This window comes from Chenopodium quinoa, unplaced genomic scaffold (assembly GCF_001683475.1).
Source record: "Chenopodium quinoa cultivar QQ74 unplaced genomic scaffold, ASM168347v1, whole genome shotgun sequence".
NCBI classification, from domain to species: domain Eukaryota; kingdom Viridiplantae; phylum Streptophyta; class Magnoliopsida; order Caryophyllales; family Amaranthaceae; genus Chenopodium; species Chenopodium quinoa.
Window position 1 is genome coordinate 826,513 of NW_018744620.1, and position 26,465 is coordinate 852,977.

General features: G+C 38.5%; 2 protein-coding genes across 8 annotated transcripts; both read right to left on the reverse strand.

Annotated features, from left to right (window-relative positions):
• Positions 1–199: 199 nt before the first annotated feature.
• Positions 200–25,449, reverse strand: LOC110700143. Of its 7 annotated transcripts, none has more exons than XR_002507140.1 (8): positions 8,167–8,585; positions 7,694–7,813; positions 7,408–7,588; positions 7,172–7,321; positions 6,548–6,661; positions 5,553–5,744; positions 4,509–4,865; positions 200–259 (listed from the first exon to the last, which is right to left on the reverse strand). XR_002507140.1 is itself a non-coding variant. In XM_021877638.1 (8 exons), exons 3-8 carry the CDS (start codon positions 7,762–7,764, stop codon positions 4,851–4,853), a joined length of 723 nt encoding a protein of 240 aa, XP_021733330.1. In that variant the 5' UTR covers positions 7,765–7,813; positions 24,852–24,953; positions 25,165–25,449; the 3' UTR covers positions 1,935–4,850. The 7 variants fall into 7 exon arrangements, 4 of the variants coding, with proteins under 4 accessions (XP_021733330.1, XP_021733331.1, XP_021733329.1 ...); XM_021877638.1 differs by lacking the exons at positions 200–259; positions 8,167–8,585 and adding exons at positions 24,852–24,953; positions 25,165–25,449 and having other exon boundaries at positions 1,935–4,865; XM_021877639.1 differs by lacking the exons at positions 200–259; positions 8,167–8,585 and adding an exon at positions 11,160–11,274 and having other exon boundaries at positions 1,935–4,865.
• LOC110700201 (histone H1-like) lies at positions 9,452–10,059 on the reverse strand. Its single transcript, XM_021877708.1, has 2 exons — positions 9,828–10,059; positions 9,452–9,534 (listed from the first exon to the last, which is right to left on the reverse strand). The coding sequence occupies exons 1-2, from the start codon at positions 10,057–10,059 to the stop codon at positions 9,452–9,454; spliced, it is 315 nt and encodes a 104-aa protein (XP_021733400.1).
• Positions 25,450–26,465: the final 1,016 nt, after the last annotated feature.

Below are 26,465 nucleotides of genomic sequence, written 5' to 3' on the forward strand. Positions count from 1 at the left end.
CTTTTGAGGTTCGACCTCTCCTGCAAAATTGCTGAAAACTGGTTTGACACCGCCTTCACTGCACCCTGGAGGTTCGGTCAAACTTTTCAAAAGTTTGACCACACCAAGGTTCGACCGGACCTTTCAGAGGTTCGGCCACACCTCCTCTTGCACTTCCTTTTCTTGCTTCCTCTCCTTCCCTTTTGCTCCTCTTGCCTTTGTCCATGGCTTCCATACTTGGCCAAGGGGCCTCCCACCGTGCATAGGACTGTCACGGAACCTGCAGAAGATACCAAAGTTCACGAGAGCATGGGGATGATAAAATAATGCATAAAGATTATCAAAATAAGCGCAAATAAGCATTACTTTTCATCAACACAAAAAGAAGCCATAAGAGGATAATGAGGTGGAAAAACCTAAGAAAAATAAGAGGAAAAAAAACCTAAATACTACCCCTAAGAGTGACATAAATGTCACTCATCAGTTTCCGAACCATTGTTGTGCTATTCCTTTGAGAGTTGCTGGGAAACACTTGCACCAAGTGGGATCATCCAACCCTTGAAGGTACATTAGGTTGGTGAACGCCATCAAATGATCCTCAGGGTTAGTAGTGCCATCATAGGCGCCTACTAGCACATTCTTAACTTTGGCCGGTTGGGCGGCCTCTGTAATTTCCTTGGAGAAGGCGGACGACTGTTCTCCAAGTCTTAGCAACCGTAGTTGCCAGTCCAAAGGTTGGACGCTTTTTGCCGCCTGTCCTCCAAACAAAGGAGGCTGCAAAAAGTATTGTTGTTGCGGTACGTATGGCATGTTTGGTACCTCATGTTCTTTATGAAATCCAGACCGACGGGAGGTACCGCCTGTCTGACTCTCATAATTTGACTGAGTATACCTCATAGAGGTATTGTGCAGACTATCTTGGAAATCTGAAGTGGAGGCCGACTCTGACAGTCGGTCATTCTTCTTTTGCTCTAGCAACAGTCGAGCATCTGAGTATGTTTTCTTTGACCCATCTGCTTATACATGACGAATGGGCTTTCTCTTCCCTGGTGAGGGAAAACGATACTTTGTTAAGTCGATCACAGGCGACTCCCACTTTCTAGAGTTAGGGTGGGGGGTCGCCTCTCGACCTTGTACAGGCTTCCTTCTTCCTGACTGAGAAGGTTTTCTAACCGACTGCTCCTTGGAGGTAGCAAGCGTCTTCTTATTAATCAATTCTTGGATCTCTCCCTTGAACCCCCTCATGAAAGTCATGAGTTCATTTCTTGTAATAGGAGCAGATCCTTCAGCCGCCTGTTGCTGATCAGGCGGTGAGCCGGCTGGATTACTGGGTCCAGCTTGGTAATCTACCCGTTCTTTCCTTTCGGTGTGACGGGTGCGTCGGGCCCTTAGGGTCCCGTCTGAGGCCGTGTGTGCTTCAACCTCGACCTCATTCTCTGTATCTTGGTCTGAGTAGACTTGAGGGTCGTCCACTGGATGTCTCTCTTCTGGATTCGGTACAGACTTTGATGCCATCTCGAAAGTACTCTCCCCACAGACGGCGCCAAAATGTTTCGGGGTTTTCTGGTGTCCTGCGAGAGAGTTACAATTTCGGGATTGGAACCGTGCGCCTGTACCTGCAAAACAACGGAGACTCCGGGTGGTGGGAGCTCCACCTCCGACGATCAAGTTAGTACTTGCTTTAGGAGTAATAAATGCGGAAAAAAGGTAAAGTGTGTTCTCTCGGAGAGAGTAATTAATTGGCTTCACCCCCTTTAATGAGGATTAATGAGGGTATTTATATGCCTTGGGATGCGTGCGTGTCTTAGGTTTAGGTCAACCTAGGACCGATTGGGCTTCCACAAGACGTTGGGCCTAGGTGGCCGGTTTGTCCATTTGGCATGGGGGAGGACACGTGTCATGTCGTAACTGGTCCATGGTGGACTGATCAGCACCTATTGCGTGGCAGGCTCCTATTGGCCCGTGCGGCGGACACATGACAGAACCTGATTGGTCCACTTGTCAGATGGTGATTGGTAGGGAAAAATTCCCTAATCAGTACTCTATGGGTTGTTTTCCCTTCCTAGCTCTTTAAAGTTCCCCCTCAAGTCTTGCTTTATCCACTTTTAGTTCTTCTAAATCAGACTTTAATTTTTCAAAATTTGGATATTGATCAAGAAGAGGAACTTTAGAGTTAGGGGTAGCACCACTCAATTCAATAAGGAGGGTTCCACGTTCATAAGTATGTTATCATGTGTTAGACGTTCAACGGTTTCTTTTAACTTCACATTATCGTCAAACAAGTAAAAGAATCTTTGTTGAAAATCAAGTTTCATCTTATCTATCCATTTACTGTGTTCTTTGTAAGTTTTAAGTGCATTGTCACTTTATGCTTTTTCAACATAAAGATCCATTAAATCACCTTGAACTTCCAAAACAGCGTCAATCAGTTTTTCTTTAGAGAAATGTATTAATTCATTAGAAGTAAACCATACCTCAGCCTCTAGCTCCTTTAACCTTTTCATCTGTTTTGGCCATCAGATACAAGTGTGCTGATTCTTCTGAGGGTTATTGTTCTTCTTCTTCTAAATCCGAGTCTCCCTAGCTAGGAAACTGTCATAGCCTTTCTCACATTCTCCTTTGAGAAGGATGGCTTGTACGCTTTGGAATCCTTAGCTTGGTCCGTGCCTTTGAACTTTGATTGATCAGTTTCCTTCAGAGGACAGCCTCTAATAAAGTGATCTTTTGAACCACACTTGAAACAGGTAGTCTCTTTGGAACTTGAGAATTTCTTGTTCTTGTTAAACATCCTATTACCCATCATCTGCTTGAATCTTCTCACTAACATGGCCATCTCATCTTCATCAACTTCAGATTCATCTGAGTCTTGGGCTTTCAGAGCAAGACTCTTGTTCTTAGAACTTTTTGCATTGGAACCTAAGTGAAGTTCATGAGTCATTAAAGATCCAGCCAGCTGTTCCATGTTGAACTTTGTGAAGTCCTTGGTTTCTTGCAATGCATACACCTTAGATCTCCTACGTTCATCTTGAGGAACACCTTTCTATCCTGTTTATCTATAGGAATATACCTGTCAAGGGAACCCAGCTCATTGATTATATCATTATATCTACTAAACATTTCTTCTATGGTTTCCTTAGGTAGCATTTCAAATCTTTCATATTTAGACATCAATAAATCAATCTTGGAATGTTTTACCTCGTTTGTACCTTCATGAGTAACTTCCAGTAGATCCCATATTTTCTTAACAGACTTGCATCCCATGATTCTGTTGTGCTCATAGGGTCCAAGTCCACAGTGCAACAATTAAATAGCTAAAGCATTTAATTCATATTTTTGAAAATCCTATTTTTCAAAATCAGATAACGGTTTAGGAACTACCTTTTTTTTCTCATTAGTTTTGGTTACCTCAAAATCACCAGACTTAATAACGCGCCAACCCTGGTAATTTTCAGCCTTGATGAATATCTACATCCTGTTCTTCTAGTAGGTATAGAACTTACCATTGAACATAGGTGGACGTTGGGTAGAGTACCCTTCTTCAAGCTTCTCTCGATAGTTCATCTCTCCTCAGGAACTTACTTAGCAAAGTTATTTTCTTCAACACGAGAACCAAAGCTCTGATACCAATTGTTAGTTGAGACGAACAGTACAAGAGGGGGTTAAATTGTATGTGAGTTCCTATTGACTACTTTTGCGGAATTAAAATAGAATATAAAGGAACTTAGCAAAGCACACAAGATTTTACGAGGAAACCTTCCAGGGCCCAACTAGAAGTAAAACCTCGACCCTCCAAGGGATTTCAAACACCAAAACACTTCACTATAATAGGGAAAACTCTCCTAGTTACAACCTATTTTAATCAGACCTTTCTCACAAGTTCCTAACTGAACTTACTACACAATAGGACCCTATCCTACCCAATCCCAGACTTAGATTCAACTCGACACTCCCTGAATGTCTACTCACTCAGCTTCAACCTAGAAGCTTACAATCTGTATGCAATAAGCTAAACACTCACCCAAACCAAAACAATACAAACTCTTTTACTCTAATATGTGATAGGAAAGCTACACATGGAATCCAAAACTAATATGACAAAGTTTAGACTTAGCAAACTTACATTTAAACGCTCTCTTCAGATTCTTCACGCATAAACTCACGAGTTGTGTAAATTATGAAGTCTACTTTATATACAAGAAGTACTTATATGTAAAGTAGGATTTTCAAAAAGATAGAAATTATAAAACTACCAATTTCATAAAACACGTTTTATGTAAATCTTTTGTAAAGAAAATCTATTTTGAAAATTTATCAAAGATATAATTTATGAAAAGAATAATATCATGTAAAACGAGATTCTATAAAATCTTTTTAGAAAATCTTTTTCATAAATTGAAAACTTATCTTTTATAAACTTTCCATTTTTAAGCTTGCCAAGCTTTGTCACGCCTCTAATAAATTCCATGCATAAACTAACCTAACATATTTACAATAATCCATAGATAAATAAACTTAACAAAAAGACTTACATTATTCTCTAGTTAGATTATCTCATCAATCGTTGTACGTTAAGGATACTTGGGCTTTACGCAAACCAGGATTGAGTTCCTGCTGTCCTTCACTCTCCAGCTCCTTGCTTGAACTTCGCAGGCCAAGTTCTTATGGAACTTGCTGTCTTCAACGTAGACCAAGTCAATCTTCTCAACTTGTTATCAAGCTCCTGTTTGAGAGCTTCTTATCATGTTCCCGTTAAGGAACTCAGTTAGTTCCAGTGAGGAACTCTTCTTCTACTTTCTTTAACTTTCCTTGGATTCTACTTGTGTCTCCATAGACAGATTACTCTTCCACTTCCAAAGACGACTTCATCTGTTCTACTTATTACAACACTTAGAAAAATCACATTAGTTGAAGTTTGCTTTTATTCATCATCATCAAAACTCTTAAGCTTCAATATATATATATATATATATATATATATATATATATATATATATATATATATATATATATATATATATATATATATATATATATATATATATGTGTATATGTATGTATATATATATATATATAAATACAAATCCTTCTTCCAAACATCATATGAATCCATTAAACATCACATAAATCAAATCCTTAATATAAACATCATACTAATAGAATATCTATGTTGTCCAAATCTCCTTTTTCTTCATCAACACCCTTTCTATATATTTCTTGTTCTTCCCTTTGTTATCTTTGTTTTATTTTGATTCCTAAAATATTAATGAAGTTAAAGATTTAGTTGAAGGTTGTAAAAAAAAATCATTATATTTTATATGAAAAAAAAACATAATTCTTACTTTTTTTTTGTCTTTAATTCCCATTCTTCAACATTTGCAAGTAGTTTGGTTTGCATTTGAATTTCTTCATTGAGAAGAATTATAAGCAGTGTTTTTACATGATGGTGTTTCAATCTTTTAATTTCTTGGATAAAAAACCAAAGAGAAACAAAAAGCTCACAAAACTTAAGACAATGCTTCTAGTAATGCATATATAAATTTTTAAACCTTATAAAATTAGGAATGTCAACTCACATCTTTGATAGATCCCAATCCTAATCCATTTATACCATCATAAGCCTTCATGTGCGGAAATAGATAGCTTCCAGAGTAATTGTCTTGCCTTGATTTTAGAAAAGGAAGTTCTATTAATCCCAGATTAAAGTTCAACATTTCTTCTGCTTTTGGATGCTTTCTTTTCTTCAAAAATTTTGGAATTTGAAATACCTGCAACATATATATTGTTATTAGATAACATTGAAACAGAATTACTGGCAAAAATTTAACTTATATTATTGTGCTTACTATCTCTGTTATAAAACAGAGCAAAAGTAGAAATAAATCCACATTCCTTACTCCCCCAATACCCTACTTTTTCCCTCCCCTGCTACTACTCATTATCGTACACCCCACCAATTGCTTAACCTGCACTACACAACATCACCACTTACACACACCATTCCATGCTCCCTTTTGTTGTCGTTTCAAACCAGCCACTAACGGACCCTGACCATAAAAATGGGACTTTTCTTCCTTCATTTTACAATAAGCACCATCCATGAAAACCACTCCTGTTAACCAACATAATATAATTGACAGTTATCTACACAGTGATAACTAAGGCTGGAATTAAACTAACAATTGTATGTGGCTAGAAAGAAGACATGAACTGGTATATATACGAAGATTGGTAGAGTTGGTAAAATCATGTAATTACTACTCCATATGCTTTGTAATATTAATCAGAAAAGATGTAACTACTATTGTGCTTATTGTCTCTTTAATAAAATTCTTGATTGATACCCATTCAGTAGTATCCTCGTACTCTGTGATGTCCAGGTAATCAACTGTTTCATTTTTTAAGTTTATGATTGCAACAAAATAATGATCTTCCATCTTCAAAGGAAGAATTATCTGTAAAACAAATTATTTATTCTTTAGATTTAAAGAATTCTTTATTTACTTTTAAGCTATTTTCTTTAACTTTAAACAATGATTTATTTACTTTAAAAAGGTTCTCTTTAACTTACAAATTCAGCTGCATCCAAGTCCAATGCTTGAGTTTTTGTCCATTCTTCCCATATCTTTTGAAGTGTGGTCACTCCCCTTTTCCCATTTGCTCTCAAACAAACAGATAATGCTTCCTGCATTTTTTTCCAAACAAATTTTGTATATTTATATATTTTGTATTTTTGTATTGTAAACATGAAGTTAAATTCAAAGTATTATTGTATTTTTGTATCATTTACCATGAAGTCAAATCTAAAGTAGAAGATTCTCGGGCCTTTCTCTCTCTTTTTCATAACAGTGATCAAATTATTTATAACTTTCCATTCATCCAGCAATGAATTACAATCCTCTCTTGTTAGTTCAATTGATTCACCAAACCAACCTACAACTTCACTGTAATGTGTTTATCATTAGAATAATTTTATTTGCAAATATGAAGAAAACAAATTGAAATAATTACATACTTGTTGTTAAGTAAGTTGTCATAATTGATAGTGACATAGTTAATCACTTTGTAAAACTTCAAGCTCATGTTTTCCATACAATCCTTGTTTTCTTTCAAGAAATCTGACACATATATCATTTCCTTCAACTCTAAAAACTCATATTCCACATCAAGTTTTTTGGTTACTTTGAAAACTTACCAAATCAACCCCCATAAACTGGTCTTTTACATTGCACAATTGGAGCCAATCTAACCAAGTTTGGCTTAGTCCAGCCAAAACTGATTTAGGAGAACGATCTTTAGCCTCTTGAGAAGTTTTCTGAGACGCGAGAGAAATCTTTAGTGGTCTCTGCATATTCATGAAAACACAAAACACATCATATATTTAGTATATATTATGTATGTATTCTATTCTTTATTCATTGTATAACTTACATTGTGGTCAATCCCAAAAAATAAGCATGATGGTTTGGCCATCAAACTTGATTTATTCATTAAAAATGACCATGCTTGAACAATGCTTGAATTTATCAATTGATTAGGGACTGTTGGTGCTAAAGTTATCATATCATCCCTTGGTATTGCAATTGGAGCTTCAAATGCTATAAGTTGTTCACTGTATAATTAAACAAAAACAAGTTGTTTTATTAATATTTATAAAGTAAAAGGAATTTGAAATAAAGTAAATAAAACAATGCTAAAAGTAAAAGAATAATATTACCTTTTCATTGATTTGTTTTTCAGAAAACAATAGTCAGCCACCACTTGATGCAATTCTGGTATTTCTTGCATTCTGCTTTTGTTGCTCTTTATACACTTGCATACATATTCACTGCAGTTCCTGTTTTCCCACAATTCACAGAACATTGAATCTTAGAAGCAAATTCGTTCAAAAAGTTGAATGTTTTTTCTGATGCCTGGTTTGTAATATTTGCATCAACAGCTACACACAGATCACTTTTGATAAATGGTACTATTTACTTTTAATGTTAATTTGTTTACTTTGCAGTCTATTTTATTTATTTTTTTGTTTATCATTTACTAAACATTATTATTACTACTACTACTACTGTCTTTACTTAAAATCTACGTTTCACTTAACAACTATGAATATAATATAGGAGCAGAACAAATAAATATAAAATATGAAATTGTGTTTATTAAAATTTAAATATAAGATAGAAATATACGCACATCATGTGCAACCTCATGTATCTCACTGTTTGTCATCACACCATCTGGAAGTTTGAAAGAGACTAATATTTTCTCTCTGTAAGCAAAATTCTTGGATGCAGTCTCAATAACATCACTTAAGTATGATTGTTGACCTCCTTTTCTACAAACTAGATATACATCTTTTAGGATTTCTCCTTGACCAAATGATGCTTTTGCTTCACTTGCAATTCTTTTTCTTACTTTCTTATCTGTCCAATATCTTATCAAGGGTAATGTTGTTGGTTCAAGCTGCCCTCTAAATGAAAAGTGATGAAAGTACGCAATTTGAAGAAATCAGGACACATCCACTTATTCTTGATCTTGATTCCTTATGCTTGTTTTTCTTGAAACTTCAAACTGCTTTGCACAAGTTATTGAGTACATAACCACACCAATCTAGGTTACGTATTTCTTTTACACTGTTTGCATAGTTACATTGATTATCTTGTAATCTATCACTGTGTTTGCAATAGGGGCCAAGAATGTGCTGCAAACATAAATCATAAAGAACCTTTTAAAATCATCACCTCCTTCCTGTAGAGACTTTATTTTGTTCTCCAAATTTTTCACAAAAATGTCATCTTTTTCTACAATTCCTAGCTTCTTCTTCCACTCATTCTGAATTGTGATGTTTGCTAAAGGTTGCTTCCTTAATTGATAAGTCAACTTGTTCTCAGTTAAATTTGGAAGCAAGAAAACATCTTGAACATCATAGGAGGTTACAAAGAACTCCTTGAGCATATCAATTTTGAACATACAACTATTTTCATTGAAATGATGACAAAGCCATGGAAGCATCTTTGTTAGAACTTGTGTCAGTTTTAGTTCAAGTAAACCTTCAAATCCAATACTTATAACATCTAATTTCTGTCTTTCACTGAATGTCTTGATAATATCGAATACTGCATTAGGTCTACAGTGTGTTTTCTTGATGTCCAGATCACCATCATCATTGTTACTTCCATCTTCTACGTCTATAACTTCTTGTACCTCCTTATCTAAATTGTTAAGCTTCATTTTCTTTTTTTAAATGAGCTTTTGTATTTTTCTTGTCTTCTTCTGATGATCCATCAGATTCTTCATTGTTATCTGCTTTTGGTTCATAATTGCTATCTTTACCTTCAGCTTTTGTTCTTTTTTTTTCCCCTATATTTTGTTAAACTAGAAGATATTAAACATTTACTTTTAAAATTAAAACATTCAAGAACAAACAACCTAATTCACAACATATCAATCTAACTTTAGCACCTAATACAATAAAATTTTATAAACCTTTTGAAGGTTGAAGTTCCTTAAGCTTTCTCTTTATTAATATTTGCTTTTTTGAAATCCTTTGAAGTTTAGCACCTAATACAGTTAAGTTTAACAATGAGTTTATGTTAATACAATTAGTATATAAACACAAAACCATGTTAAATAACTTTAAAAACATATATATTTACTTAAAAAGCATTTCTATTTACTTTATTAAAGTTATCATTTACTTTTTATATTCAATCATTTAATTGTATGCATCATAATATTTATATTGATAGCATAGACTTATAAAGGCAAATGGTTTACTTTATAACTGTTTCTATTTACTTTATAAATTTTCTATTTACTTTATAAATTGCATCTTTTACTTTAAAATAATATACCTTTAATTAAATATTTCTTTGAATCTGCAGGTTTCTTTGGAGATATCTTCTTTGCTTTAGGAGCTTCCTTTGTTGCAGAAGCTTTTTTTCCTACAGGATCTTCCCTTTGAGGTTTCTTTGTATTTGGAGGTTTCTTTTTATCTCCAACAGGTTTCTTTAGAGATTTTTTGGTTGCTGCAGCAGGTTTTATTGGAGGTTTATTTGCAACATTTTTCTTTGGACTTTTCGTCATTTTAATCATCATGCAATTCAAAACATAAATGAAACATGCTTTTTGATATATAATTTTAAGATGCCAAAAGTAAAATTAAGTAAAATTTAAACTTATAATATAGATTGATGGTTTTTTTTTGTTTACGGATTTATACTTCAAGACTTAAAATACAGAGTGATAAAATATTAAACTAGCAAGGTGTTTTGTTTGAATCATGCTGCCTGACATATACTTTCAGATCAATTCTTGTAATTATAATAACAACAACAAATGGTTTCTATATATGCAACATTACGAAACAAAAAATCCATCCTCATTTCAACCACATCAATTTCTTTATATATACAAAGCCATTATAGCTACAGATCATACATTAATTGTTTAACTTTTAATCAATTTAAAGTTACTTTTAGCCAATTTCTATCAACTTGTATTTAAAACCATTCAAAATCAAAGAAAACTACCGAAAATTACAAAAAACTACTCCAAATTAATGAAAGTAAGATAAAAATTAGTAATCGCTTAACTTCAAACAAATTATACAGTATTTTATTGACTTTTAATTATTTTATATCAACTTTTATCTAATTTCTTTTAGCTATTATAAAAAAATTACTCAAAAATTAACTAAAATGACTCAAAACTTACTCAAAATTAGTCGCAATAGAACCAAAATTATTCAAATTCGTAAAAATAAATAGATCTAAATTTTTACCAATATTCGTAAAAACAAAGCTGATTTAAATTTATACCAAATTTCGTAAAAAAAAAAAAAAAAAATTTTAAAAAAAAGAACTGATCTAAATTTATAACAAAATTTGTAAATAGTTAAATAAATAAAACCTTTGATTCAACTTCTAACCAATTTTAAACTAAATTACAACAAATTTAACCAAAAATTAAAAGTAAATCAAATTAAATTAGAGCAAAAACAAAAAAAAAAATCAAAAAATACTTGAATATCAAGCAAATTAAACTTTGAAACACAGAAATAGAACTTCGATTTAACTTCTGCTACTTCAAATTCAACGAATTCAAACAAAAAAACAGAAAAATAAGTAAGAAATTGAAACAAAATTAAATGAAAGAGTATGAACATCAAAGTTTCGAAGTAATACCTAATATTCGCCAATTTTTGCTAATTTTTGACAATTTTTGTTTCGAAACTGAAGAAATGTAGATAATAGAACTTGAATTGTTCTGATATAGCATAATTAAACAATTGAAATTGGCAGTTATGGCGGTTTTTCGAAGATTTTGAGCGGTTTTTCGAAGGTTTTTGAGAGATTTTGAAGAGAGAGAAAATGGTGGAGGAGAGAGAGAAGAGACAGAAAATGGAGCTTAACTTTGCGTGTTCATTTAATTTGTCTCAACAAATTTGGGCCGTTAGATCATGCGTCTTTTGTGTTAGATCTAACGGTCAAAATTGGTTCTTAGTTTCTATTATTCGGCTAGTTCTCACCTTAACTAGGTTATATATATAATTGAGATAATGTGAGAACCAAGGTGGATAATAGGAACTAGGAACTCATCCTAACCCTTAAATCTATTTGATCAGGCAATTTACATCACACCCGCCTCATTAAGGGTAAACTGGTAATTTTGAGCTTTGAATGACTACCTTTAATCTAACCCGATTTTATTTTCATTTTTTCTCTCTTCGTACAGTTTCTCTCTCTACATATTAATTCCCTCTCTTCAGCGATATTGCTGCGTTCTTTCTAATGGTTTCGACAGCCGATTTTATTTGCTTTTCGTTGCATCTTAATTCTTAACAAGTAAGCTTTTTTATTGTGTTTTTTTTTTTTTTTTGTTATTTTTGTTCATTTAGTTTTAAATTTTTTCGTTTTTGAATGATTTCGAGTTTGAAATTAGGAATTTTAGCTATTTTAAGTTTTAGCAATTTGCAATTTCGCTTAATTTGGGTTTTGTTTATTTTATATATTCTCTTCAAATTAGTGTATTGTTGATGCTTAATTGTTAATTTAATATTCATGATAATTTATAAGGTTTTCAGTTTATTAGGGTTTAATATAGTATTATTGTAAATTTTGAAAGATGTATGGGTTTCGATTAGTGTTTGTTCTTAATTTTAGTGTTTGTCCTTAATCTTGAATACGAATATGAATATCAGAAAGGTTGTTGGATTTTATTTAATGCTTGAATTTTTTGCACGCCAAGTGTTCGATGAAATGCCCGACTTAAAGGAATGAATGTAATGCTAGTTTGCTAACAAGCTACTAAATGATCGTTATAGGACTTGTTGTGATATGGTTTGTTTTTTTTTTTTTTTTCAAAAATTTGCTATATGACAAGCTCTTAAGTGTTGTGGGAAAGCAATTGATACATAGTATTTGAACTACTTTTGATTTGTCTTTGGCTTCTAATATTTTCTTAAAAAAGTTGTTAGTTTTCTTGGTTTTTGTATTATTTGAATACTTGACAGCTTGAGATGCTTGTTCTTGGCTTAAAATTGTTCTGTCGTGGTGATCTTTACTCCCTTTATTTTGGGATGTAACTAAACTTATTTTCTTGATTTTTCATTTTTATGCTCTTTTCATTATCGGATGATCAAGTCTACTTTAATTCAATAATTACTACTGCAATTTCTTTTAGTTTACCACTTTAAGAAAATGCAACCCCTGCCAGCCCTGCTTCAGAAGTTAAATGTCTTAATGGCTGAGGAATGTAAGTACCCTACCATCTTTTTCATGCATTGCATAGTCTAAATTATGAAGCTTAATCCTGCTTAATTTATGTAATATCAAGGACAACTTCAAAAATACTTGATGTATCTCACTGTAATTATTGACGCTCAACCTCATATAGCAATAGAAAACAGTACTTACCCAAGTTTGCTTAACTGACTATGCTCGTGTATAGAACATTACATGTATGTAGCCCACGTTTTTCCATTAAATAATGCAAGGAGCATCATGCAAAAAAAAAGCTGTTGCAATGGCTACACAACAAGGTTTCTATCCTAGGATGCCTACACTAGTTCAATAATCCACCTTAGATGCAGAAGCTACAACATCAACCAACAATGAACAGAACATATACTCTGTAATTTTTTACTTACTTTTTGAGGTTTTTTTTATTTACTTTTGAGTTATTTAGCTTTACTTTGAATGGATAAATGAGTAATCGAGATTGTAAATTTTGAATTTCTTTCTATTGGAATAGTATCTTATGTATGTTGGTCTATTTGTCTAGCTATTTCAGCACTTTGAAATGATCCAAAGTTCCAAACCCCTCATGATGATTTTGCTACGTATACTGTATAGATGTTTTTATGTACTTTTGATATTTTTTCCTTTACTTTTGATATTTTTTCATTTATTTTTGAGGTTTTTTTTTTAAAAAAAAAATCGTATGTGAAATATACACTAACCTACCAGCTCAACCGCTAGAGCATTGTGCAATTGCACAAAAGATGTGGGTTCAAATCCCACGTAGGTTCATTTGTGTAATCTAAAGATTAGACTTCGCATTAAAGTTTAATTTATTTGTATGTTTTACAAGATTTCTTCTTTTTTTAGTTTACTTTTGATATAGTTTTATTTACTTCTAATAAGAAAACCTCTACATTGAACTCAATATACTTGTTTCTTATAACTTCATCCATCTTGTAAAGATATGAAAGTCAACGACTTAGAGTTTATGTGTTATAACAAAGTTTTTAGTCATTTATCATTTTGAGCTAATTTGAAAACATAAGCTTTGATCTCCATATTTACTTATTATGATTTACTTTAGAGATGTTTTGGTTTACTTATTGAGTTTTTTTAGTTACTTCTAAAGACAACCTATGTAGGAATCGAACCTACATCTCCTATGCATATGCATAATGCTCTATACCTAGTAATAAATGGAGAAGATGTTGCCTCAATGCTATTATATCATCTTTTTTGGTCCATTACTGTCAAATATTCTGTCTATACTTGTATATTTCTAAGCATAATAAGGTATACTCTGTCTATACATGCATAAAAAGGTGTCTTGGAGCCGTTCTTGGAGCCATTTTTCTACATCAGTGGCGGGTTCTTCTCGGGAGATGGCTTAGGCTAATCAGGCTCAGGTGCTGGAGATGTATATTACCAATCTAACTCACACCAAAGTTCTTTAGCATCACAGTCTAGTTAATTAAATCATTGATAAGTACATTATCAAAAGTATATTAACTCACACCAAAGTTCTTTAGCATCAATTAGCAAAAACTCGGGATTTTATATTTAGCATTTGATTGAGCATTTAAATCGAAAAATAGGACATCATTATGTACTTTTGAATCCAATTGGTTTACTATCATTAAATTTTATCTACTTTAAGAGGATATATAAGATTATCAATAATTGTAATGCAACTAGAGATTAGGCGGTAAATCACTCCATAAACCGATTGATTATGATCTGCTCTGTCAAGGTACATACAGAGTACTACACAGAACTATCATTTCAGTTTTCTTCTCCGATAAGAGCAAATACAATTTACATTTTTCTTATTGCTCATACATTATAAATCATACGGAGTAGTTTTAGTTTTCCATGTTACTTTAAAATATAATTGGTTTACTTTTATTTGGTTTCGATCTACTTTTGAATTGAAATTGAGAAAATACCTATCAATGTAGTTTTAATAATCCCCAACAAGTCAAACAGACCTCATGACTCCAATATCCCAATTTTGCCATTACTCATTAAACACGATAGAATTCCTATTAGACCACGCACCCCACACCGAAGACACAAATATCAAAAAGTCCTCATTAGTTTACTTTAAGAGATGATTAGTATACTTTAAGAGAAATTTAGTTTACTTTTATGAGATTTATACATAATTAAATAAATTATCTAAATGAAATGTGATTAGGGGATTTTTATCCACCAAGCACCGTTTGACAAGTGGACCAACCAGGTTCCGCCACGCGTCCTCCACGGACCACTTAAGACACGCCACGTGTCCACCCATGCCAAATGGGACAACCGGCCATCAAGGCCCATTTCAGTCTAGAAGCCCGTTCGGCCCTAGGTTTACCTTAAACCTAGAGAGTTGCACGCTTCCCAAGGCTATAAATACTCGATTAATCCTCATTAATCAAGGGACCGAATAATTTACGGAACACACTAATAACCGGCTGATCTCGCTAGCAAAGCAGATTACCTACATTAAATACTCTCACCTAGAGAGACCTTATTACTTTAATTTCTGTATTAATTACTCCTTAATCAGGTACTAACTTGACCGTTGGAGGCGGAGCTCTCAGGAGTCTCCGTTATTTTGCAGGTACAGGCGTCCGGTTCCAGTCTCGGAATTGTAACTCTCCCGCAGGACATCAGAAAACCCCGAAACATTTGGCGCCGTCTGTGGGGAGAGTACTTCAGAGATGGCATCCAAGTCTGTACCGACCCCAGAAGAGAGGCGTCCCCTAGACGACCCTCAAGTTCAGTCGGACCATGATACCGAAAGTGAATTTGAAGTTGAAACTCATACAGCTCCAGACGGGACCCTAAGGGCCCGCCGTACCCGTCATACTGAAATAAGGGAACGGGAGTATCTTCAAACGGGAAGCGAGCCAGCAGGCGCACCGCTTGCTCGGCAACAGCCGACTGATGGGTCTGCTCCCATCACAAGGAACGAACTCATGACCTTCATGAGGGGATTCAAGGGAGAGATCCAAGAGTTGATCAACAAAAAACCGCCTGCTTCAGTCAAAGAGCAGGCGGCCAAAAAACCTTCCACTTCACTGAAGAGGAAGCCAGTTCAAGGGCGAGAGGCGACTCCCCATCCTAAATCTAAGAAGCGGGAGCCGTCTGCTCTTGATTTCACAAAACTCCGTTATCCTACGGGAAATAGGAAACCGGTTCGTCATATTCAGGCGGACGGGTCAAAGCAAACGTTCACAGATGCTCGGCACCTGCTAGAGCAGAAGAAGAGTGACCGATTATCAGAGTCGGCTTCTACTTCAAATTTTCAGGACAGTTTGCGAAATGCCTCGATGAGGCCAACTCAGTCGTACCATGAGAGTCAGTCAGGCGGCACCTCCCGACAGTCTGGCTTTCATAGTGCGCAGGCGGTACCAAATTTACCATTTGTGCCGCAACAACAATATTTTATGCAGCCACCTCCATTTGGTGGACCTGCAGCAAAAAACGTCCAACCTATGGACTGGCAGCTACGGCTGCTTAGACTTGGTGAACAGCCGTCGGCCTTCTCCAAGGAAATTACTGAAGCCGCTCAGCCGGCCAAAGTAAAAAATGTTTTAGTAGGCGCCTATGATGGCACTACTAACCCGGAAGACCATCTGATGGCATTCACCAACCTGATGTACCTTCAAGGGTTGGATGATCCCACTTGGTGCAAGTGTTTCCCAGCAACTCTCAAGGGAATTGCACAGCAATGGTTCGGCAACCTGCCGACTGGTTGTGTAAACAGTTTCAGGACGCTTGCTTACTTATTTGCCTCCAACTTTGCAATGAACATCCCTGCGAAGAAAACGACCCTTGATTTGGGAACAATTCAGCAGGGTGAAAAGGAGGGGCTTCGTTCCTACATCAGGCGGTTCAACCTGATGAGAATACAGATTCAAGGGTTACCGGATGAGGTAGCTTATACTGACTTTTTTAGAGGTCTCAAAGACGGGTCTACCTTCAAATTTGATTTAGTTCGAAAAAGGGTGGCGACTCTTCAAGAGGCCTTGATTGAAGCAGAAGCCTATATACAGGCGACTGATCTGTGTACAATGAAACAGTCGGACGGGAAGAGGTTCGACAATAGAGAAGGACGACAGAAACAGTCGTCCAACAAAGATGAAAAAAGAAAAGGGGTCTGGGCGGCTGATTCCTCTAAACAGCCGGCCAAGAAGAAAAAGGAATTCAAACCATATTCCCCAAAGTATGTGTTTAACAAGGATAACCAGTTTATCCTAAAAGAAATAAAGGGACGGCTCTCAATTGAGAAACCGCTCCCCATGAAGGGTTCTGCGAGCAACCGGAACCAAGACAAAATCTGTGCTTATCATGATGACATTGGTCATCACACCAACGACTGCATTAGTCTCATGCGGTACCTAGACCGCTTGGCTGATCAAGGTGATCTTGACACTTATGTCAAGAAATCTACGGGGAATACTTCCTCAAAAAAGCAGTCGGCCAAAAAGAATCAACAGGCCGACAGTTCCGATACAGATGATGCAGTCGTCTACACCATTGCAGGCGGCTTCTCAGGAGGCGGCCCCACTATTAGGGGCAACAAAGATAATATAAGGCGGTTAGATGTAAATTCCGTTCACCAAGAACGACCGTCCAAATATACATTTCCTGAGATTGTCATCACTGAAGAGGATCTAGGAGGAATAAGGGGGCCGCATGACGACCCTCTCGTTATTGAATGTAAAGTGGCCAACCAGAGAGTTGGTCGAATCCTCATAGATACTGGGAGCTCTTCAGATCTCATCAGCAGCAAATGTCTGTCAAAACTGAAATATCAGACGGACTGCATACATCCGGCCTCCCACCCTTTAATAGGGTTTGGAGGAGGAGTCGTCCACCCACTGGGACGAGTTGATCTACCCGTCCGCCTGGGCGAAAAAGGGGAAGGACGACACATGGTAGTCCGATTCCTAGTTGTAGAGGAACTCTCTGCCTACAACATGATTCTGGGTCGCCCAACCCTGAATAGTGCCAAGGCTGTTATAATCCCGTCACTTATGCTGCTTAAGTTTGAAAGGGACAATGGAACAGTCGGCTCCCTAAGGGGAGATCAGAGGATGGCCCGAGAGTGCTATCTCTCGGATGTCAAACCCACTGCTAAGGCCACTGGGTCAAGTGGAGAAAAAACAGACCTTGACAATGTCAAGGAAAGTGCGCCTGTTCAAGAAACAGGCGACAGAAAAAGAAAGGCGTCCCAGACAGAGTCCGCCAGAAAGGCAAGGAAAATAGACGCCTGTTCTGATTCACAACTGATAGTCAGTACAATGGCGAATACGAAGCAACACATCCGGCCATGATCAAATATTTACAGGCGGTCCGACAAGCAGTCGGCTCCCTTGAGAATTTCCATCTGATCCAAGTACCGAGATCAGAAAACAACCAGGCAGATGCACTCTCGAAATTAGCATCATCCGCCTCCTCCGATACTCCTCGAACTGTGTTTTGGGAAGTAATGGAGAAGAGAAGCATCGAGGAAAATCCTATTGGAATTCTAGACAGAAGCTCAACCTGGATGGATTCAATCAGGGCATATCTGACAAACGGTACACTGCCGGATGATCCTCAACAGGCGGCATCACTGAAAAAACGAGCCTCCTGTTTTGAAATGATACAGGGGGAACTGCACAAGAGGGGGCACCTTCAACCCTTCTTAAAGTGTGTTACTCCTGAAAAGGGACGAGAGATACTAGATGATCTTCACTCTGGTTTCTGTGCTTCCCATATAGGTGGTAGGATGCTTGCTCAAAGGGCAAGGCGGCAGGGCTACTTTTGGCCTACTTTGGAAGCAGATGCAATGGAGATGGTGAAAAAATGTGACAAGTGCCAAAGGTTTGGCAAATTAATTCACCGTCCGGCTACTGACCTCACTACTATTCACAGCCCACTACCGTTTGCTAAGTGGGGCATGGACATTCTGGGTCCATATACGCCTGCTACAGGCGGCAGAAGGTATATACTTGTTGCCGTTGACTACTTCACTAAATGGGTAGAGGCGGAGGCTGTAAAGGGAATCAAGACGAAAGATGTAATTTCATTCATTTGGAAAAACGTCATCACTCGGTTCGGGGTTCCCATGTCTATGGTTTTTGATAATGGTCCCCAATTTGAGACGCCTGTTCTCAAAAGCTGGTTGGGAGACCAAGGAATTGGACATTACTTTGCATCTGTCGGCCGTCCACAAGCAAACGGCCAGGTAGAAGCCTTTAATAAAATCATCTCAGACGGTCTCAAGAAAAAAGTTGAACGAGCAGGCGGCCTATGGGCAGATGAACTACCACATGTTCTTTGGGCCATTAGGACGACTGAAAAAGGGGCGACTGGAGAAACTCCATTCCTCCTAACTTATGGTGCAGAAGCTGTTCTTCCAATAGAACACTACGAGCCGACTCTTCGAGTAATGCTATATGACGAAGAGGCAAACTGGGAAGCTATGCGCCTGGCATTAGACTCACTTCCTGAAAAGAGGGGCAATGCTGTTTTGCGCCATGAAATCTACCGCCTGAGAATGACTAGATCATACAACAAAAAAGTGCACAGGCGTCCACTCAAAGTAGGGGACTTTGTACTTAGAAAAATGGAAGCAGTTGGTAGGGCTAACGAGTCTGGCAAACTAACTCCCAACTGGGAAGGACCCTACCGAATCTATGCGGAAGTCAGGGACGGTACCTACCGTCTGGAAACACCAGACGGACAACCGTTGCCTCGAACTTGGAATGTAGATAACCTTAAGAAATATTTCTTTTGAATGATGTAAAGTAAAGAGCTACTTAATAAAGTTGGCACTTACTATTCAATTTTGTATTACGAGGGGCATGCCGTCTGTACCTTTACAGTCGGCTACTCTCCATTGAGTTTTTTCACTCTATCTTCAGAGGGGCATGCCGTCTGTACCTTTACAGACGGCTACTCTCCATTGAGTTTTTTCACTCTATCTTCAGAGGGGCATGCCGTCTGTACCTTTACAGTCGGCTACTCTCCATTGAGTTTTTTCACTCTATCTTCAGAGGGGCATGCCGTCTGTACCTTTACAGTCGGCTACTCTCCATTGAGTATTTTACTCACAATACTTAGCTAAAAAGATTAGGGCCTGGCCGACCCTGTGCCTAACAGGCGGCTACCCTTCTTTGACTTAGCACCTACGTTCACCAAGAACTTATCAAGGCCACCGGCCGAATGATCAGACCAGGCGCCTAGTCAACTGATCTAACTTTTAAAAACTAATCCGACCTGTCCCAACATTATAGCAGGCGTCCGGCGGCATCCATTCGGATGAAATTCGTCGCAGAGAGCAGCTCCCTTTTGGGTGGAACATTGTTCTATAAACTAATTACACGGCACCTATACGACTGTCCCAAAGGGCAACCACGTAGCCGTTTTTGAGACAAGGATAACTCTATCACTAACCAAACCAGTGGTAGCAGTTGACATCTGAGTCAGATGACCGCCTGTATTACTTGGGATAAATGCAGGGGGTACCTATTGAGTTAATAGCCAACAAACATTGGCGAATCAAGGGGTCTAGCCGGCCTACGCCGCCTGGTACCTCTACTTCTCAAACAAAAGTGACGGCGACTGAGTAACTCCAAAGTTAACTCATAGTCACTCCTTCAAATTTGGTATGGAACCTAAAAAGTTTGAGTCGTCCGCCTGTTTTATACAAACAAGGGCACTCGAACCCCTATTCCTACTGGATAACCTATTGAGTAAATAGCCAACAAACATTGGTAAATCAAGGGGTCTAGCCGGCCTACGCCGCCTGATACCTTTACTACTCAATCAAGATTGTGACGAAGACTAAGTAACTCCTATGTTAACTTAATAGTCACTCAAACTTAGTACTGAGCCTAAAAGGTACGAGTCGTCCACTTGTTTTTAATAAACAAAGGCCCTCAACCAATACTCTTGCTAGGTTAACAAATAACAAATTAGAGGCCAACATTGGCAATAAAGGGAAACAACCGGTACCCGCCGCTTGTTTTCCTACTTAAATTCCTTGGCTACTTGGTAATTCTATTTACTTGGTCAAATTGAATAAAGAGTTCGAATACCGATTGATTAAATGGCCGACTGATCATCTATCCTGGAAACAGACAACCAGTCGTCCAGGGGCATAGGCGGCATACTTACTATTTGTACCTGTCTTAACGTTCGGCCATACACAACAGTCTGTCTAGTGAGCAAATTTCAAATACTTAGACAAATTTGAACAAAAACAAAAAATTTGATTAAAATGAGCCGGCCATAAAAGACCAGCAGAATATTCAAAACCCCGGCCCCCTGGCCGGGTAATTACAAAGCAAACGGCACGCAGGCCGTGAAAAGAAAAAATATACTTAAAGCTTAAGAAGGGGGCAGTTCAGTATCAGCAGCAGCCGCCTGGTCAGCACTCTTCTTGCTGGACTCGGCCTTAGCTGCATCATCTTTTGATGCCTTACCCCCAAGTGGCACAAGCGCCACAACAGCCTCTTCCTCCTCCAACGCAACGTCCATCGCCTCTTCTTCAGCAGCCGCCAGGATCTGTTGATTATATATTTCCGAACACTGGCGGTACGTTCTTTCCCATGAGGCAAAGTCGGCACTGGGGAACAGTCGTTCCCAGGTCATGCGTTGGATTTGGGCGGAGTCTTCCACCATCTCCCGGACGAGCTCTTGTTTCTCTTGCTCGGCCTTGTCCGAGAGCTCTTGGGTAAGACTCTTCTCCTGGTTCACCAGGCGTTCTTTTACGTTAGCCAAAGATTTCTCCATGGCTTCGTAAGAGTGCATTTTCTGACGAAGGGGCTTCAGCTCGGCTTTAAGTTTGGTGACGGTCCCCTCCAGCTCGTCAACCTTCTTTTGGGCCGCCTCTAGCTGAGCCCGAACAGCGGCGGTCGCCTGCGCCTGATAATAAAGAAGATCAATGGTCAGTACTTCATTTTGGGCAATTTGAAACATTGCTTTATCACAGCTGGAGGCGGCCATAGCCTTTGCGGCCTTTACCTCTTTGTTTTTCCGATCAATCGGCTTGCGAAGGCTGTTGACTCGGAGCAGGGCCTAAGTACAAAGAAAAACAGGCGTCAGTTTCCAATCAAAAGGGTTAACAGGCGTCCTGGAACTTCAAAAGGGTATACCTCAGCTAGGATCCCCGAAATTCCATCGAGGTCAAGGGTGCCGGCACCCTTGACCGCCTCCCTGTCAGAGGGAGGAACTACTTTAACCATTGACTTGGCTACCTCAACCAAGTCAAGTCCCTGGGGGCCGGCTGCATTAAGCAAAAGGAAAAACAAGTTAGACCTAATCAAGAAGGAAGCAAGAGTGAGTTTTTACAAGCAAGTGTCCATACATCTAGGCGGCCCCGCCTGGGTTTTTGAAGAAGTGGCCGGCTGCTTCTCAGCCGCCACTGTTTTCCTGGAAGACCCAGGAGAGCTTGCAACAGTCGTTCTCCGGGCCTTGGGGTCCGGCTGTTGCGAGGAAGAAGCCCTTGGAGTGCCAGACTGAAAACAAAAAGAGTTAGTATATGCATAATACAACTTAAAGGGGAAGAGTTTTCAAAGCTTACCAAGGGTGCCTCCTTGCTGGGGGAGTCGGCGTACGACTGCTTCATTAGCGAAACCCGCAGCATGGCCGCCGCAGTCTTAGATGCTGTTATTTTACTCATGGCGTCGGCTGAAAGAAATAAACAGCAAAGTTAGTAAAAATCCCAAGTAAACAAGGCGTGAGAAAACAGAGTATTCGTCAGGCCGGCTACCTCTAGAGCACCGACTGCCGAGGCCACAGGCGGCCAAGAAGTACTCATCATAGAGCCACTTGAAGCTCGGGACGCAGTGTAGGGGTACTTGCTCTCGTACCCCTGAAGTAGAGTTCACCCTAGTCTCTACTTTGAAGAGTCCTTTGTCTAGGATCTCTCTTTTAGCCTTTGGGGGAACAGGCGGCATGCTGCGGCCGCCTGCAAGAAGAGGCGGATCCCTGTTCCACTTGTTAAATCGTTTGTTCAGCTCCGTGTCTGAACTCTCGATAATAAGGAAGGTGTTCCGCCAATCCTTCCATTTGTTTGCCTTACCTCTCGTCATGAGGTAACCCCTGTGGCTTGTTAGTTGATACCAGCCGGTACCTCCCGACTTAGGGGTCCGGCTGAGATAGTTCATGTGGGCGAAAGCCTCAAAACTTGGCTCCACCCCGTTCAGTTCGCACCCGGCCACATAGCCGAGTACGTTTACCCAAGAGTTGGGGGCTAACTGCCATAACCCCAGATCATACCCATCTAAAATCCGCTGAACAGCCGGATGTAATGGGAAGCGCAGACCAGCTTTGATGGCCGCCACATAGCAGCCAAAACAGCCGTCACCATAGCTGGTACCAGCCGGCCAGACGACAGTATCTTCTGGATCCGGCACAAACAGTAAATACTCCGGGCCCATTTTGTGGTTAGCAATAAAGCTCGCCACGTTGTCTCGCATGGTTGCGATCCGGCCCCGGGGCACCCTGCAGTAGTAGGGGGTGTTTTCCTCTCTGTAAGAGGCGGACGGCTCTGCCCAATTATCCCCCTTCTCCACTGCATGGGAACTTCTCGCCTCTTGTAGGCGGTTATGTTTTTCTTCTGAGTCAGAAGAACTATGGTCAGAAGAGCTGGAATCGGACTCGTCCCCTGACGAGTCCGAAGAGGACGACTCCTCCCCTCTCCTAGAGGGGCCCGCCTCCTCTCCCATAGAAGGAGCAGAAGGTAAATTGGACATGTCCACGGTTAGATGAGAAGGGAACACCTTGGTCCCTCTCTCAGAACTGTCAGCTTGACAGTCGCCTCGTTCCACATCTGGCGCCTGGTCAGATGTTTCGCTGAGGAGTACCCTTTGGGAGGAGCCGTCTGAGTTTGATATTCTAGCAGTCTTTTTTGTTCTGGCCATCACGTTCTGCATAGACACAGATTCAGTCGGACTTTGTATAAAGGGCAAAGATGGGTCCAGAAAAGGGCAGGCGGCACTCCTAGTCCTAGATTCAGCCGTCCCCGGTGACCGGCTGATCACTAACTTAGGGCGTGTCGTGTGCTTCCATGGTGCCATTTCAAAAAATAAAAAGAAAATTAAGAGTAAGAGAACTGAGTTACCTGAACGGATGACAGTTGATGAAGTCCTGAAAGTTCGGGTCAGTCGGCTTGTCAGAACAGGCGGTAGGCAGAAAAAGTCCGAAAATGTCAGAGCAAGTTCAGGGGTCCGAATGTTCTCGCAAAAATTCTCAAATGTGAAAATGACCGAAGTCAGCACTTCCTTTTATAGGCAAAATGAGAAGGCGAAGGGTCGCCTCCGAATTCAAATTTGGGCGGGAGAGTCTCCCGGCCGTCTACAAGGTGACACCTGTAACGGGCCGTCGCCTGTCACCGTGCGACGCTTGTCACAGGCGACACGTGACCAGTCGCGTGCCACCTGTGAGGGGCAAATGATTAGGGGATTTTTATCCACCAAGCACCGTTTGACAAGTGGACCAACCAGGTTCCGCCACGCGTCCTCCACGGACCACTTAAGACACGCCACGTGTCCACCCATGCCAAATGGGACAACCGGCCATCAAGGCCCATTTCAGTCTAGAAGCCCGTTCGGCCCTAGGTTTACCTTAAACCTAGAGAGTTGCACGCTTCCCAAGGCTATAAATACTCGATTAATCCTCATTAATCAAGGGACCGAATAATTTACGGAACACACTAATAACCGGCTGATCTCGCTAGCAAAGCAGATTACCTACATTAAATACTCTCACCTAGAGAGACCTTATTACTTTAATTTCTGTATTAATTACTCCTTAATCAGGTACTAACTTGACCGTTGGAGGCGGAGCTCTCAGGAGTCTCCGTTATTTTGCAGGTACAGGCGTCCGGTTCCAGTCTCGGAATTGTAACTCTCCCGCAGGACATCAGAAAACCCCGAAACAAAATGGACCTCAGATAGAACATCAATTGTGTTTGAGACTTTTAATCACCATTAACAGACAACATATATATGTGATCCCTCATAGGAATTTCATCAAACAGTTGATATGCAAAGTTACAAAATATGAACTTGTTTATACTAATAAAATTATTTAACAAAACAATAAAAAAAAATAAAAATATATAGAAATATTCAGAAATATTACCTGATTTCGCATATAATTTCAGCTTCAAACACCTTCAGTTACGTCCAACCTCAATCTTTCGCAACCTCATTTTGAACAACTTCAAATTTTAGCAAAATTCAACTTGAAAACACTAAAATAAGTTAGTAATTGCATAAAAAAAACAGTTCAGACATTATAATTTAAGACATCTCTGCAGTTTTACACAACTTCAAGCTACTATGTTCACTAAAACAAACAAATATAATCACTAAATAAAACTGGAAAAATCGTTGATTTTAGACCTAAAATTTTCTAAATCCCAATTATAAACATAAAAAATTGTAAACAATACCTTAATTAGACATCAATTTTGCAGATCCTAATAAAGAAATTTCAGCATCGCACCGAGAAACTTCGAATTTGCATAAATTTTTCGAATTCACACAAGTTAAACCTAATTTAATTTGAGTCAAAAATTGACATAAAATTGGATTCAAGATGCAGATTTCAAGACGTAAATGATCTTTAGCAACATGAATTTCAAGATTTCATGTTCAAGTAAGAAGAATTTGATCTTCATCGAGGTAAAGAGGTGGTTGAATGTCTTCAATGGAGGAGAGAGACAACGACCTCTTAGTTTTTTTCAATTCTTGAAACAATTAATATGCCAGATTAAATCCTAGCCGTCCATTTCTATTTAACCGAGCGGTCGGTATTAGTTCTTAGTTTCTATTATTTTCCTAGTTCTCAGTTTCTTACGGCAGCTCGATTGAGATCATGTGAGAACAAAGGTGAATAATTGGAACTGGAAACTATTTTGTAAAGTTGAAATATTACGAAAATGACATTAATGACACGGGAAGCATGTGGAACATCCGATTAACATGATCTAAGGGCTATATATCCTCCCCAGTGGTAACATTTGCATACCTAGTGGCAATATTGATGTGCTTTCGATTTCCTGTTTTTTCTCTGGCTCGAAAACTTGATATCTAGTGGTACTGCTACGTGGTAAAAATGTGTACTTTAATTTTTATATCCTCCCCTAGTGGTAACACTCACTATAATATTTACATACCCAGTGGTAACTACTTCATTCACTATAATATTGATGTTAATATAGTAAACTCTCATATCCGAGCGTGAATATTAGAGTGTTGTTCGGGCAAAGAACTACTTTATTCACTTGACATTAATGGTAATATAATAAACTATCATATGTCAACTGAAAATGAAAACACAAATATTGGAGAGGACAATCGTTTCAATCAAATTACAAGAGAGAGCAAGACATGATTTACACACGAAACACTCGAATTGTCAATCACTTTAAGTCCATTAGCTCATTACTCGACTCGAAAGCTTGCAAGAAACTCGAATTTCATTTGTATTCAATACTATATTCAATAAAATTAAATACATTTGTATTTAAAAACTTTAATTTTACAATCACAATTAATTTATACACCCATTGTAGGAAAGGGTACCACTAAGCATTAGAAGGGTTATACTATGTATTAAAAAGGTTCTACTGTGCGTTGAAGGGTTATACTGTGTATTAGAAGGGTACTGTTGTGCATTAGAGGGGTTCTACTGCAAATGACAAGTAAAGCAATGTAGTAACGGGTACCACTATGGATTAGAAGAGTTCTA

Bases quoted from the DNA above. Each gene is read 5' to 3' on its own strand.
- LOC110700201 (XM_021877708.1), bottom strand. From the start codon at position 10,059: ATGACGAAAAGTCCAAAGAAAAATGTTGCAAATAAACCTCCAATAAAA. The intron at 9,535-9,827 runs GTATATTATTTT...TAACTGTATTAG, and splicing joins AAAGAAATATTTAATTAAAG to GTGCTAAACTTCAAAGGATT.
- LOC110700143 (XM_021877637.1), bottom strand. The intron at 7,322-7,407 runs GTAAGTTATACA...ATGAATATGCAG, and splicing joins TTTTTGGGATTGACCACAAT to AGACCACTAAAGATTTCTCT. The intron at 6,662-7,171 runs GTAAGTTTTCAA...AAAAAAATGCAG, and splicing joins AGTTTATGGGGGTTGATTTG to GAAGCATTATCTGTTTGTTT.